This window comes from Budorcas taxicolor, chromosome 3, assembly GCF_023091745.1.
Source record: "Budorcas taxicolor isolate Tak-1 chromosome 3, Takin1.1, whole genome shotgun sequence".
NCBI lineage: Eukaryota > Metazoa > Chordata > Mammalia > Artiodactyla > Bovidae > Budorcas > Budorcas taxicolor.
In genome coordinates this window covers 29,353,576-29,369,109 of record NC_068912.1, presented here as the reverse complement: position 1 = coordinate 29,369,109, position 15,534 = coordinate 29,353,576, and the positions used below count along the sequence as shown (strand labels likewise).

Sequence of the window (15,534 nt, the reverse complement as noted above, 5' to 3'; positions counted from 1 at the left end):
TAATCACCTCTAACCTAAACCCACTTTAATTTCTATGACTGGATAAATAATGTGAGTCAGTGTTGGCTTGTGGGTACAAATTCTTAGGGAAGATTTTTTTTCTTCCCTGTACCTAGTTTCCTCTCTGAAGTAGGCTATTCTGGTTTATTCTTTCATTGAGTATATCATTTTTTGAGGTCCCAGGTTTTAGAAAAACAACTCATTCTGACTTCACACTTAGATTGGCCTTATACTTTGATCTCATTCCAAAGTCCTGAGGACACCTGGAGCAATGGTCCTCTTAACTCTTCTCTGGATTCATGTTTTTTGTCCCACCCTTCATTAATTTTGAAAATTTTCAAGTCTCCACAAGTTCCAAACAATATGCACTCATCTACCTTTACCTGACTTACCAGTTTTCCTGGCACATATGCACTATCATATATACACCCATATTTTGCCTAACCATTTATGATAATAATTCATCCCTAGATATTAGAGCATGTCATCTCCTAAGAAAAAAAGGGATTTTCTATATAAGCACAAATCTATTATCACACCTAAGGAAATTAAACATTTCATATCATTTAAGAGTCCATATATAGATTTTCACAGATGTACCTAAAATATTTTAATGGCTGGGATTATTTAATTCAAGATCAAATCTAAGGTCATGCACTGCATGTAACTGATCTAGAAGAGACTGTACATTTGTTCTACAAAACAGTTACTTTAAGAATTCATATCAAGCATCTCTGTAAAAAACATACTCTATTTATGTCTATTCCACATGATTAGATTCAGGCCAAATACTTCTGGCAAAAATGCTACAGGTGACAGGGTGGAGCTTTGAGCATCTTCCTTCCTAACTCAGCAATACACTTAAACAAGGTTTTTGTTTTTAACTGAGTCTTATTCAGCATTTCAGATGTTTGGACCATCAGGGTTCCTCAGGGCATGCAGTCTGCCATATTGCAGAAACTGATGTCCTTGTATATTGCCTTTCCAAATCACCGAGATATTTGTAAACAAAAGAACAGTGCTATATTTAACACTATCTGAGGCTCAAGTAACATGAAAAGGAAGCTTGAAAAGCTGGCACTAGGTACTGTATCCTACCTGTTAATTTTTGGATTTATTACTCCCTAAAAATCTAGGGTAAAATACGAGTATCTGCTGCGATTTAGAAGTCTATCAACTAAATTACTGGCTGACAAGTTAACTACTTCAAGAGGATAGATTTACAAGTCTTAAGGTCCTGTATTGAGGTCTATTATCTCATCAGTAAAAAGGGAAAAATTTACATTTCTAACCTGCCCGTTTTCATGGCAGTAACAGGCAGGAGAAACAGGAAAAAGGAAGCTAAATGGTTGAGCTTCCTTTGTAGCCACAGGGTTGACACAAAGTATCTTGTCAATTCCATTACCTGGATATGAATATCCCCATTTCTCAACATAAATAATCAAAGTATACACAGATCAGTAAATCTAAGTTTATCACTTCAAATCAAAAGGTTTCAACCAAAGACTGCCCAATGGTCAAAATCCATTCTTTTCTACAATGCATATAGAAAGGTAACAATTTGGAAATTTCATTCTAATGTTTTACTTAATTATTCACGACCATTAGCTCTGAATAACCTAAAGAAAAACCAAAGTCATATTTCTTTAAAGAACAGCCTACAGTCAGTCATTAATCTAACCCACTGAACTCTTGCTGCTGTCCAAACGGGAGCAGGTCTTATCAAAAGGTCATCTATGGCTTCTAAATTCCTATAGTTAACAGCCACTTGAGCATTACTTCATCTCTTGTTCCAACACTTCATCACTGATTATTTCACATCCCTTCCTGCAGCCTTTTTCTCTTGTCTTCCATTATAGCTCTCCTGGCTTTCTTCCATGACTAACCATAGTGTACTTCTGAAGTCTTTTTTTTTCCCTACTCCTTAAATGTTTCCTGGCATTAAGGATTCTATCCTTCTCATTCTATAAATCTCCTAGGCAATACTATACTCTTACATTGTTACTATTATGCAAGTGGCTCAACTCTGACATTTGTTAGTGAATCCCTACCATGTGCTATGCATATTCAGTGAGTACAACAGACGTGATTCCTGATGTATCTTACAGATTCTATCTGCAGCCCAGGATAAGCATCAGAACTATCCTAGAAGGACACCTACCTTCTCCTTAATTTTCCAGAGGAACTTTAAACTCAACAAATCCTCAAATCTATTCCTTTCTCCCCGTATTTTAATAGGTACCACATAAAATATCTTAGGCAACTACATGGCCTCAGTTACTGGCCCATTGGGATAGTTACTGAGATAGCTCACTTTTTAAATTCCTCTAAAATTTGACTGCCATTTTCCATCTCCACTGCCAGATAACTTAGGGCTCACCTAGATTACTCATAGCCTAAAACTGCCTTTCCAGTACCAATCTCTTCCATAATTCATTCTTCATAATCAGATCATTTTAATTATGTCAACTCACCAAGCCCCATCCTGCTTAAAATTCTTCAGGGACTCCTTGTTGACCTCAGTGAAAAAGCCCCAAGCCCCTTTTATTATAACTTTCAAGACATTCTGCTTGAAAAGGATCCTGCTCTGTTCTTCAGCTTAATATTTTACTACTCCAATTTATATTCTATTCCAGTTAAACTGACCCTTTCAGTCCTGGAATACAAAAATGTTCTCTTTTACTTTTAGGCTTCTGTATATTTATTCTCTTCATTTTCTCTTTTACCTGGTCCTGTCTTTTACGAGTAAGAGAGATCATTTCCCTGATAAACAAAATTTGGGGTTAGATCCTTCTCTATGTTACTAACTATATTCTGTGTTAATTCCTATCATTCTCAAATGGAGTATAAACACTTGGGAGGGCATGGACTGTATTTTATCTTGTTCATGAACGTATCTCTGGTGCCTCACAGAGTATAAATTTTTTAAATCTAAGTGATTAAGTCTCAAAGAGGAAGGAAAAAAAAAAGAAATTCATTTGAAAACTTTTTCAATTTTCTAATTTAATAGAAATAACCAAAACAATGTGGCTTTCAAACAAGGTTTTAAACTAATCTAATACAACTTCTACAACACATTCCAGAGCATTATAACAAGAAATATTTACAGGCAGCTAACGTATTAAATAACCATGAAAAGAAAATCTTGCTTTTATTACACACCAGCAAAAAACACAGGAATAGAACAATTAGAAACTGCAACCTTGTTTCAAAAAACTTAAATATGATTATTTAGAGAATACAATACCACAGAAACAGCACTTTTTCTTTCAGAATCATATTGAAGGGTAGTTAACTATGTGCAAAAAAAAGTAACTGCAGTATTAGTAATAATAATGAGGGGAGAGAAGAGGGGAATAATAACGAGGGGAGAGAAGGAACTAGTAAGGCTGTGAATTTGACCCTTTCGCGTGTAGGTATGTCTACATAGAAAATCAAAAGGCTTTCAAATTGCACAAATCTTCTTGTTATAGGCTTATATACATGTTTCACTGTGATTTAAAATATAGTTAATGCCTACATTTTTCAGACCAGGAGCAGACATGCATTTCGTTCTTAAGATTGAAATTTAGGCCACACTTGAAAGGGAATATTGCAGTGGCACTTGCAAGATCATTCCAGTGCCTTCCCACATACAAATCTGGAGAATTTAAAAGAACAGCATTTTTAACTTTAAAGATCACTTGCTAGAAAAGGGCTAAACTGAATTTTGTACATTTTGTAGTTTGATTATAATAAATATTTCCAAATTGACTTATTTTTGAAGTTAATTTTGTTTCTCAGATACAATAAAAATATATAAAAGACCACAAAGGCAAACACAAGGAACTAAGATGGAAGAAATACTATACGTGCATTTTGACCAAGTAAAAGAAACCATTATATCAAGAGTATATGTTGAAATCTGAAATGTCTATGTAAACTGTGGCATATAAATTTTCTTAAAAAAGTACCTTCGATTTTTTTACTCAAATGCCTACTTTTAAAAAAATATGCAACTTTCCCCAATTTTTAAAATAAAATGCCACAATATATTGTCATTAGGTCCAGCATACATTTAAATTCCTTAATTTTTAAAAGATAGATTGGGTGATATGCATACAAACTTTCCTATAAAATCACCATCCATGAGAGGATTATGACATGCTATTAGGCAACAGACTTAAAGCAGTGTTATTGCTTTATCGAGGAGAAGGTAACTGTGAGAAATAAAACATCCAGGTCTGGTATACGATGATCAAGTTGTGATTCACCTTACACCTTGGATCACCTCCAGCAATTATTAATATAGACAGTATGAGTTAAGAATTCATGGCATGACTTAAGAACTTGATTGTTTCAATTAGGTAAGTTGAGGAGGGTAGACTACTATAAAACTACTCACTGATCCAATGTTAAGTATGCAAATAAGCAGTGCTGACCTCAAGAAATGACATTTTTTATACTTCATGTGTTGTATATTAGTGGGCATGGGTAAGGGATTTTAAAAGGCCAAGGGAGAAGGGGCCACAGCATTTATTCCATTTTAAATACTAAGAGAATAATGGATGGTAGGCCACAACCCAAGAGCATAGTCTAAAAGCCTAAGTCTACTGGCTTATTAAAACTAATCACTAATAATTACATGGCAGGATACCTGCTGAGGTAATCGATAAATCTACAATTTGCCCACTATAAACCTTTTGCTTCTATTTAAAAGTGTTATTTCTTTGGAGTAACTAAAAATCTCAATGTTGTAACAAAAAAATTAGAATTAACTAACTTTAAAATTTATTTAAAATTTCCTTATATAAGAATAGAAGTCAGAAAGTACCTTGTTGATTCCAAAAAGAATAATTTTGATGGTGGATTCAATGCCTTAACCTTTCTCTAGTAATGATTTGATGTTTCAGTAGAGCTTGACCTACAATGTAACCATACTCTGGAACACATCCATGCTTCACCTTGCAAAGCAATTCTCTCATTCACTAAATCAGCTGACCCAAGTGCGAAAAAATACAAAGTTAGGCCAGAGGAACAGACCGAGGGACACTTTGTTCTTAGTGGAAATGAAAAATGAAGTGTGGTGAAAGTTTAAGGAAACACTTAACATCTTCAAGTCAAAAATACTACCTTTTAACAAAAAATACAATTTTAAGGGAGTATTAAAATAAACTGACTTCAGGGATTGATATTCAATGTTTGTCTTTTTAAAACATAAATGAACAGGAAAATGTAAGGTATCTGAGTATAAACTTTTTATACTTTAACAGGCATGTTAGTGAACAAATAGCTTAGAAACACAATGAATGATAAATGTGAAAGACACAAAGGTTTAATGAAATCTAGTGAATACCTTCATATAATGGTGGTTTGTTGATAAGTTATATAATTTAACAGTAATTCCTCATCAGTATGAACCTACCTTCTGTTAACAGAATGGAACCTATTAAATGCTGGCAATAACTGGCTTTTTAAGAACCAATATTAAATGAAAATAAAAACCAAAATCTCCATCTAACATGTAAATGTCTTTAAGGGAACACATTAGCTTTTAAGGCCGCAAATATCAAATATTTTACTTACAATTTGTTTCTGGTAGAATGTTATCTAAGACCATGAAAAGGATTCACATGAAGAGCAAGCACAAACTATCAGCACTCAATGAATGGCTTGGCAAAACGAAGTTACATTGCTACTTATCACTTCCCAAAATGTGCCCTTAGGTAAGTCTCCTGATAAACGGAAATCATGAATGTTGTAGGAAAGAGGAAAATGCACATAGATAAAAGCATTTTAAAATAATTTTTCCCTTTTATAAGAAATCTGTTCTAAAGAATTTGAAATTTGAGTAAATTTATAAGTTTTGGTATATGTTTTAAAGTTTAACTTATAACAACTGAAAAAGCTAAAAGAAAGCCACAGAATGAAGTCAACAGCAATAATAAAACTAATACACCATTAGAAGGCTTGAATCATATTCATGTTTACCTCCACCACATGTTAAAGAAAAACAACCCAAAGAAATTTGTGTAATAACTTCTTTAGAGCACTTTATTTGATTTAATATGCACTAAAAAATATTTACCTCTTAGACAATTATGTCAAGTAAGTTTTTCTGAGTAGTCTACTGTCTGAACTGTTTAAGCTGAATTTTTAAAAAGGCAAATGATTTGCCACAAATCTGCTGACATCTGAAAAATATCTAATGGCAGGTCTTCTATTTTGGTCACTTTACATTCTAATATGTCCATACAAAAGTAGGACTAAAACTTTTAACTCAACAAAAGAGAAGCCTGTACACAGTCTAGAACACACATCTTGGATCTGAGCATCACAAATGAAGAGAAGAAAAATGAACCAGAGCCAAGGTGATTTTATCTGCCTCGGGTGCTAAAATCAGGGTCGTTAAGGTGGGTCCGCTCCAGTAACCATTCAAGTGGGGATTGATTGGCTCATCTTCAGGATATACTTACAGGTCTGTTCTAAGTCCTTAAAGCCCCCAGTCCATGCAAATGTCCCACTTGGTGGACGGATGAGTAATCTAACCCCACCGGGTTTATTTCAATATTTTGATATTTTAATAATAAGCTGCTTCTGAAGATTTTCTGAGAAGTCTGTTCTCTATTAAAATAAGATAGAACCTCAAAATATGAATGTGAACATTAGAAATAGACAGCATATATTAATTACAAATCCATTCTTGGTAGGAACATTAGTAAGAATACATATTAGCTTAAAAAACAGGCTCAGCAAATGTTGCTGATCTGCCAGAAGTTTTAGTTCACTATTTACAAATAAGACAAAGTGAAATACAGAAAATTTTACACATTTGGTAGTTGACAGATAACTGTTTGCCAATAGTGGTCTATCAAAAAACCGATATGAAGGAAGACGGGGTAAGAGCCAGCTGTCACCTCAATCAAATTTTAAATGTACAGAAAACTAGATTAATTTTCAAACAACCATTCTACCTTTCATGGGAATAAATGTGTGATCAGATGATTTGATTGGGAAGTGCAATTCTGTGGAAGTGTTTTCTGGAAATGATTATTATAAATGATCTGCTACTGAAAAGTTACCATATTTATTTCAGTAGAACACTAGAGTTGATTAAATGATGTTCAATAGGCATGTTTCCCAAATTCTTTAAGTACGAACAGAAAATAAAAAAACTGTCGAATTCTTTAAACCAATATAAAAACTAAGGCCCAACAGCATTAAAACGAGAGAAAATATAATGGCATGATCCAATGTACATCTGCACTGATATCAAAGAGGAGTCTGAGAACTTTGATTTTTGACTAGAAAATAACCCAGTATTGTATATGTGTGAAGGGAGACATGAAAGTTGTTTTAGTAAATGTGCACTCTAGTCCAAAGAGACAATTTAACCAGTGACATGATCCTTAAGTACTTGAACACTCAGTATTTGCACCAATCAGTACCAAATGATCATCAACATCAGCCCATTCTAGCAATCAGAACCATTCTCTGAAGTAACAGAAATCTTCAAATCATTTCACTTTCACTTTTGTTTTTACTTTTAAAGTTGCAAATAGAGTCCTTTCCCCCTTTCTTGACCAGAATGTGTTTTCTGTCCATTATTTCAATCTAATACTGTGTAAAAGCTATCATCTTCTTCAAGAAGGAGCCCACTGTAGGCAGGATATTCCAGCAACACTTAAATAGAAGTTTTTCTTTCTTTTTTGAACAACTGGTTTAAGTTCATGTCATTTTACTTTATATGTACTGGTCTCTCATCTGACTTTAGGCGTTTTCTGCGGGGCTGAATAAAGTCTTCATCAGAGTCCTCAGTTACCTCACCATCATCCTCTTCCTGCTCAAACTCTGGCAAAGGTGCGAAGGTCCTGTCTGAGTAGATCTCTGTGAGTTTATCTTCAAAGTACAATGCAACTGCTTTCCCTGCCTGAGCTACTTCTGAATCAGCCTGCAAGCAAAAGATAGGAATATTCACCTATTGGTAATGCATATTCCTTCACCAAGTTTGCATGGTCTGAAAAGCTTACCTTCAAATTAATCTCTTGTGTTTCTGCATAAACTTGAACAACTTTCATCATCTAAAAAGGATACCAGAGTCAAAAAAAAAAAAGGGAAATTATAATCCTTTCTAAAGTTATAAGACTGCATAGGATTGGCGACGAAAGTCAGCCATAATAGGGGGAACAAACTGCTATGACCAGTTCAAGTGCTTCCTAAAATTATACAGAACCTGGACTCCCTTTTTACAAAGCTATTACTAAAGCCACTGTGAAATTTTCTCAAAATTCTGAATTAGTGAGGTCAATGTGAATAGGAGTTGGAAAAAATTATTTGGAACAATATAAGAAAATTTTTTTTTTAAACCGACAAGCCTTCAGCAATCAATCAAAATTCCATCTGTGTGGTAATTTGTTAATTATAAATTGTTTAACTATGATTAAAATAGGTCTTCTTCCTGGCAAATGTTATTAGCTATGGTTCATGAAAGCATACTTATTTGCAAATAACTGAATTAGAAAATAAGACAAGAAATTTGGGACTGTATTAATTTAACTTCAAGAGAATGAGGTTTTACTACATTCTCTGTGACACACTGCTATAAAGGCAACAAAACTTATCACTAATATTTTTAATATGAAATTAAAAAGCCACCTAGATGCTCCCAGAGGCAACTGAGTACATTTCACATGATTCAACGTGAATGTTTTAGTAATATTCATATGGCACTTGAATTTTATCAGCAATAAAGAAACTTTTAGTAATCTGAAGATTTTGTGGATTCTCATCCATTTTGTTCTCTTATAATACTTAAAATATTCCTTAACAAAAACAAATCTGACCGTCCCAAAGATAACAAAAACATCCCTGAAGGAGATATACATCACATTTCTACTAAAGGCATGGATAGCTCATCTTTATTCTCAAAAAAATACATAACCAAAGTTAATGAAAGTTATATTGCTGAGATGTTGCAAAAACTCAACGTTATACACTCTGGGTTACTAGTCAAGATGAGCCACTTTAGTTTATACTTTTAAGGTTCTATATTTATATGGTCACGAATGAAATCAAAGACACTGGTACAAATCCCTTTCCTAAATGTATCCAAAATGTAGGCTTGTATGTAATCATTTCCTACAAAATGTACTTAACTACAGACTATTTTCTATACTTATCTCAACCCTCAACATATTCAGGAAGGGATATCCAATAATATTCTTAATTTATTACCTTATATTTAAGTATATATTTCAAATTATATACAGTAAACTTTCTTCTTTGGAACTGTGGATGCAATCAAATTTTACTTTTGACAGACCTGGAGCAGTATAATTTTTTTAGAAAAAAATCTCTTGGCAGGGAAAACAAAATCCAGTAACAAAATAAGCAAACAAACAAAAACTAATAATCCAAGACTCTATAGTTTGGAAGCTAACATACTTCATTAAACCTTTCACAGTTCTTGAAGATCAAACGAACATCAGCCACAAAATCATCTGGGATTTGGTAGTGTTGGGAATGTTTTTTCTGAAGCTTCTTTTTCACGGTGGATAAATCCATTGGTTTCTTTATAATTTTATAGTAGTTTGGTATCTAAAGAAACAAATAAGGATAGATAAGGATTCTCCAAAAATGCCAAGGTGTTTAATTTGAAAATGCGAAGTATATTAACGTTAGAGAAAAATATGTGTTGATTCAGCCAGCTGCGTGCAAATGTGGAGTATAGTGAATTGTACTCAAAATCTTCTGCCACAATTACATGAAAATCAAATCACATTCAGAATATGTGGTAGTCTCCTTGGTCTTCCATGAAGGACCCAAAGTTCCATGTTTAATAAGGAAATTAAGGGGGAAAAAAATTAATCAGCAAGGATAGCCAAGCACTAGTGTTAGGGACCACCTTGCCCAACAGAATTGTATGACTTTAAAATAAGGAAAAAAGTTTACAAAATGTATTGCTGTTATTAGAATATGGTATCCTTTATAGAGGATAAAACCTTATATCACAGAACTCTGAACATAGCAATAGAGGTGAGACTGTAGTGACACAAGAAAAAATTTTATTAATCATTTAGTTGCCATGCCTTTCTCTAGGGGATCTTCCCAACCCAAGAATTAAACCTGGGTTTCCTGCATTGCAGGCAGATTCTTTACCATCTTCAGCCACCAAAAAAGCACCTACTATCCACTTAGTGGTCATGCTTAGGAGTTCTGGCCCCAACTCCTGGGCAGAAATTTGTATCTTTGCAAAAATAACTGAACACAGAGAAACAATTTTAAAAGTTCATTAAAAGAAAATGTTGGAAAGTAATTTTCTACCGTAAAGTCCCTGAACTTGAAGACAAGACAGACTTCCTGGTGTCAGATGATTACTATCTGAACAAAATGTCTTCCTTGTATCTAGAACCTTTTATACTTTCCATTTCTAAGCCTTCCTAGGTAAACAAATTACTATTCAATACCCTATATAACAGGTCTAGTATTCAATAATATCTTAATTCAACAATCAACAGCAAGCAAATACAATATGTATAGCATATTTTTATCACATTTATAAGGTATCCCTGGTATTCCTTTTACTATAGGATTTTAGAGCCTTTATTCCTTACAAAAAACTGCTTCAAGAAAAACAAAGCACAACGGCTTGCAAATTCTCCCCAGTTTTCTATTAATCTTGATTGTCATAAGAGGGCTTATGAAGGCAAAACCATTATAAAAGGTTCAACTTTGTACTTTTATTCAAATTAATACTTGCATAGAGATTTTTCTCCCCAAGGTACAGATCTTAGAATCAATCATACAAATGAATTTTAGAAATAATTTTGTTCAAATTCCCCCTCTATAGTTAAAAGTAGAGGCAGAAAATTATGTAAATCTCCCCAGCTATAAGGCTGGTTAATGGCAGAACTAGTGTTCTAATTCCTAGTTCAAGACTCTTTCAATTATACCTGTAACCCTTATGTCCATTTTAAAAGTAAAAGAGGATGTGGAAACTGAGTAGTGATCAGAGCAACAGTCTTTAAAAACAAACTGCAATTTCAACAGTGAAACTCATATCCATTTAGCCCTAATAACATCATAAGTACTTCTTATTATTCAAAAATTTTATCAAATACTATGCTAAAATTATTTTACACAGGTTATTGTATAGAATCCTGAAAATAACCCAATGAGGGAAGAAACCGTTTTAGAAAAGAGACTGAAGAGATTATTCAAGCCTGAGTTTTAACATCAGCAGACTAAAGCCAGAGCTCATAGTCTTAAATATTATATTAAATTTATTCACCAGGAAAGTACTAAGGTAAACAACTCACCGAAGCAGGAACTGGTTCCTGGAATTCAATACTTAATTCATGGCAATAGAGGTAAAGCAGAAGACGTTCACATTTCTGGCCCAAGAAAAGAAAAGAAAAGAAAACCCATGAACTGTTTTCCCCTCTAAAAAGATATTCTTGAAAATGAGGACTTTATCAGTATAAAGTATTACTACAATAAACTGAAGATAAGCTCTCTACATACTAGCTATCCAGGACATATAGCTTATACTAGCTATAAATACAAAAGGAAACTACCTGTTTCCCACTTAGTTCTGAGACTGTGACTACCTTCTGTCCTACTGTATATAATTTATTTACCTACTATTACCTCTTAACCATTGTTACTCATTTTAATTCCCCAAGGCAGGCGAGACACATGCTATTCCCTTTCTTGAAAGGATTCCACTCAGGTTCAAAATGAAATAAAAACTGTGTCTTCTCAATCCAATCAGAAATATTTTGTAACACTCTAAACACATACTTTCTCCTCAAAGATAGTGGAAGATGGATTTATGCATTAGATCAAAGTCAAACATAATTGTAACAGCCACAGAAGTCTGTGAAAGATATTCTGTCTTTGGAGATCAGACTACAGAACAGATCAGCAGAAATCTGAATGAAATGAGGATTTTGGATTTCATTCTTAATATGATGGGTGCTTAGAGGATTTTAAGCATGGAAGCAACAGACCTGTTTACATATTTTAAAAAGAACACAATGTACTGCGTAGAAAATGGACTGTGAGGGGCAAGAGTAGAATCAGGTTTGGTGAAGGGATCTTCTAATTTCTGGCTTGAGCAAGAGATGACTGGTGGTACTATTTGATGATGGAAATTACTGAGACAGGAAAGCAGTTTTTATGTCATTATTTTCTTGCCTTTGTTTTTTGAAGGTCAGAGGATAAGAAATCAAGATTAGGCTGGGAAATGTTAAGTGTGAGAAAGCTAAGTTTAAGAGCCTAAGGTCTAAAGAAAAGGCTCTAAGGTCTAGAGACAAAGATTTCAGAAGTCATGAACATATATACCATCAGACAATGTGATTAAAAAATGAAGTTTTACCAAGTTATATGTATGTTACATTGAAGAAAAAAAAAAGGTACAGACAGACAACTACAGAATCCCTAATAACAAATCAGCTTGCCACTTACCCTTTGGTCCACCGGGCTTAAGCCCTGTGCAGTTTTCCCCTTCTTACTATGTTGCAAATTATCACAATCGTATTCAACTTCTGGCTTCCCAATATCTCTGCAAAATGTGCATATCCAGTCCCCACTAAAGAAGAAATCAGGCAATTAGTCTTTGTAATTTTAACTCACTCTAGGAAAGCTAGCTCTCTAGAGGTTAAGTCTTCAGTTTGTTTTCTTTCCTTTCCAGTTTTTATGGAACCCAAGAGGTACTATTTTTGCCAAATCTCATAAAGTGAAGTTATGTGATTAAAAACATCCCAAAATGTCTCCATTCTTCAACTGATTACCTTCTGGAAAGCAATATAAAACCACTACCTCCATTAAAAATGGGTCTTCTCCTGGCACAAAGCTGATGATCAGCACTTGCAGTGTAAGACCAATTTTTTCAAGACCTCAGTATTATCACCACAGTAACTTCATACACATGAAGAAAGGAATACAGGATACAGAGTCCTCAGGTATCTTCTTTTGGCATGCAATGCCAAAAATAAAACAATTATATTTTCATAGCTAGTCTTTTAAATCTGCTAATAGTTTTGTTTACATCAGGATTTCTATCAAGCTATAAACTCCAATTTGATTACTTCATATGCATTTTCTCCTTTCCCTCCCTCATCATATATATATATATATTTTTTTTTCCCCCTAAGGATTATACTAACACTGTGCCACCTTTTCAATTCCTCCCAAAGCATCTGCCTTTGAGAGAAAGTTTTCAGTAGCAAAATTCTAACGTTCCAGCAGACGTTACTATCCAAAGGAAACAAAAATATAAAAAGCTTTAATTTCAAGACCAAAATGTCAATGCCTTTCTTTTCTGAATGAGTAAACAAAAAGAAGGCTCTTGTTAGAGCTATGGTAAGTGACTATACCTTCTAAAATTTAGGTAAAATTACAATTCTTCAGAAAAACATTCTGGCATTGTTCATATATACCCAGTACTTTTCTAATCTTAAACGTTGAATTTTTCAAAAAGGGTAGCACTATTCAACCAAAACCATTGCTTATTAGGAATCTGAGAGAAAATGTGAATCTTTATCTACAGGCAAAAAGAAGCTGAGCTTTCCCAAGGACACTTAAAAAACTTTGGGGTTAGAGATGGAGAAGGAGGAAGGCTCAAAGAATCAAGTATGATTCGATTATTTTATGGTCCCTGAAATCAACTGGAGATGAAATAGCATAAACATAAATATGTTAAAGGCAAGGGGAGGAAAACCAGCTCTTCTAATCCAAATTCTACTACTTGTAGATGAAGAAACTAATCCCTGAAAATCAGTGAACTGTCCAAGTTAGTTAGTTCACTACAGAATTATGATGAGACTACAGGCATCATAGCCAAGCCCAGCATATGTGTTCTACTGTGTTAGCTGGTATCAGTTTGTACTGAGTGCATATCAATCAATATTTTAATGCTTGAAACCAGATTTACCTGCCATGGGGTCATACAATCCAGGGGCAGTGCTTATATGCTGCCCAAAACTTTATTTACCTTTACCCTCCATGTTATTCTCTTCTAAATAAGGACCACAGTAACTCTCCACTCTAAAGTTAATGACTAAAAGACCTTTCAACTAGAGGATCAAGGAAAAAGTCTGAGAACTTTGCACATGGTGCCTCAGGCAGGCACTACTAATGAAATGCTTCCGATAGTGAAGATGAAGCTTTTTTCTTCAAAAAAGCTTGACATTAAAAGGTGTTTTCACAAAGTATTTTTTTCTTTAAAATGCCTTCCAAGAGCTTTCAAACATTAAAAAAGTAGGTTTTGGGTAAGAGCCAAGAGTTGCCTAAAACTGAATACTATTCATAATTATTATAGACCTTATCAAAATGATGGCAACAGATCAAGAAATTATCTTCAAGAGGAAATCAACTAAGTTTCTCAATACTCCAGTCCACTGCTCCTCATAATTTAGAGGTTCATCTAATTTGCTTATATGAAGTATAAACTGAAGGTGAGTAAACAGTCTATTTTTTATCACTAATGCATAACTTAGATCTTGGACATTTCTTCATTCAGCTGTTAATTTCTCTAGAATGTAATGGAGTAATGGGCTTTCCTGTTGACTCAGGTGGTAAAGAATCTGTGTGCAATACAGGAGACCTGGGTTCAATCCCTGGGTTGGGAAGATCCCCTAGAGAAGGGAATTGCTACCCACTCCCATATTCTTGCCTGGAGAATTCCACTGACACAGGAGCCTGGCAGGCTACAGTCCACGGGGAGGCAAAGAGTTGGACACAATTGAGCAACTTTCACTTCACTTCACACAATGGAGTTAACAGGCTCTCTGTTTTATATAAATACTAGGCATTGGTTAAGAAGGCCATCTGTCCAGAATAATTTTATTTTTTTAGCTCATAAAAAACAACAACAACAAAAATCAGTTATTTCACTTGTACCTTGGAAAGCTAAGAAGTGTTGGAACATGACAAGTTAGATGAAAGACCTTTGGACATTTTTCACAGCACAAGAGATCCCCTCCATTTTGGCAGACAGCACACCAATCTTCATTTGGGTCATCATCTTTGCTGCTGCCATCTCCTCCAATCCTGGCCGACCTGTGCATGAGGCTTCGAACTGGGGACTTTCCATTAACAAGGCTGTTGAGCCCTGACTGTTTGCAGCTTTCATTGAGATCTGCAGGTTCAGTTTTCACGTGGTTTTCCAGGCTTGTCAGTGCATCCAACTCACTCTCTAGATGCAGGTTGGTTGAAAGAGGTGGTGTCAAGCTACTCTCAGGACTGCTCAACTAAAACAAAACAAGGACAAATTCTTGAAGAATCATCTAATCCTTATGATATGCACTGTGTGTGCTACTGTGGGTGTGTTTACAACACTGACATAGCTTAATTATTTTGGAATTTATTGTAAAATTGCTTGAAATCATATTAGTAACATGAAAAATGAAAATAACCCTGAAATTATTTTGGCATGTTAATGAATGATTTTAGGGAGCAGTCTCTATACTGTTGGTTCACTTGATAATAAAGGAATTAAACTGTTAAGCATGTCGATTGGGAAGTAAGTATAGGGGTATTCTCCTATAGACA

General features: G+C 34.4%; 1 protein-coding gene across 1 annotated transcript in view; it reads right to left on the bottom strand.

Moving 5' to 3' along the window:
• Nucleotides 1-7,717: 7,717 nt before the first annotated feature.
• TRIM33 (tripartite motif containing 33) overlaps nucleotides 7,718-15,534 on the bottom strand; it is a 141,729-nt gene continuing 133,912 nt past the window's right edge. The window contains exons 15-20 of the mRNA XM_052636645.1: nucleotides 14,884-15,233; nucleotides 12,448-12,571; nucleotides 11,298-11,372; nucleotides 9,424-9,576; nucleotides 8,010-8,060; nucleotides 7,718-7,930 (exon numbers count right to left, since the gene is read on the bottom strand). Coding sequence (XP_052492605.1) covers nucleotides 7,718-7,930; nucleotides 8,010-8,060; nucleotides 9,424-9,576; nucleotides 11,298-11,372; nucleotides 12,448-12,571; nucleotides 14,884-15,233 — 966 coding nt within the window. The remainder of the gene's footprint in view (nucleotides 7,931-8,009; nucleotides 8,061-9,423; nucleotides 9,577-11,297; nucleotides 11,373-12,447; nucleotides 12,572-14,883; nucleotides 15,234-15,534) is intronic.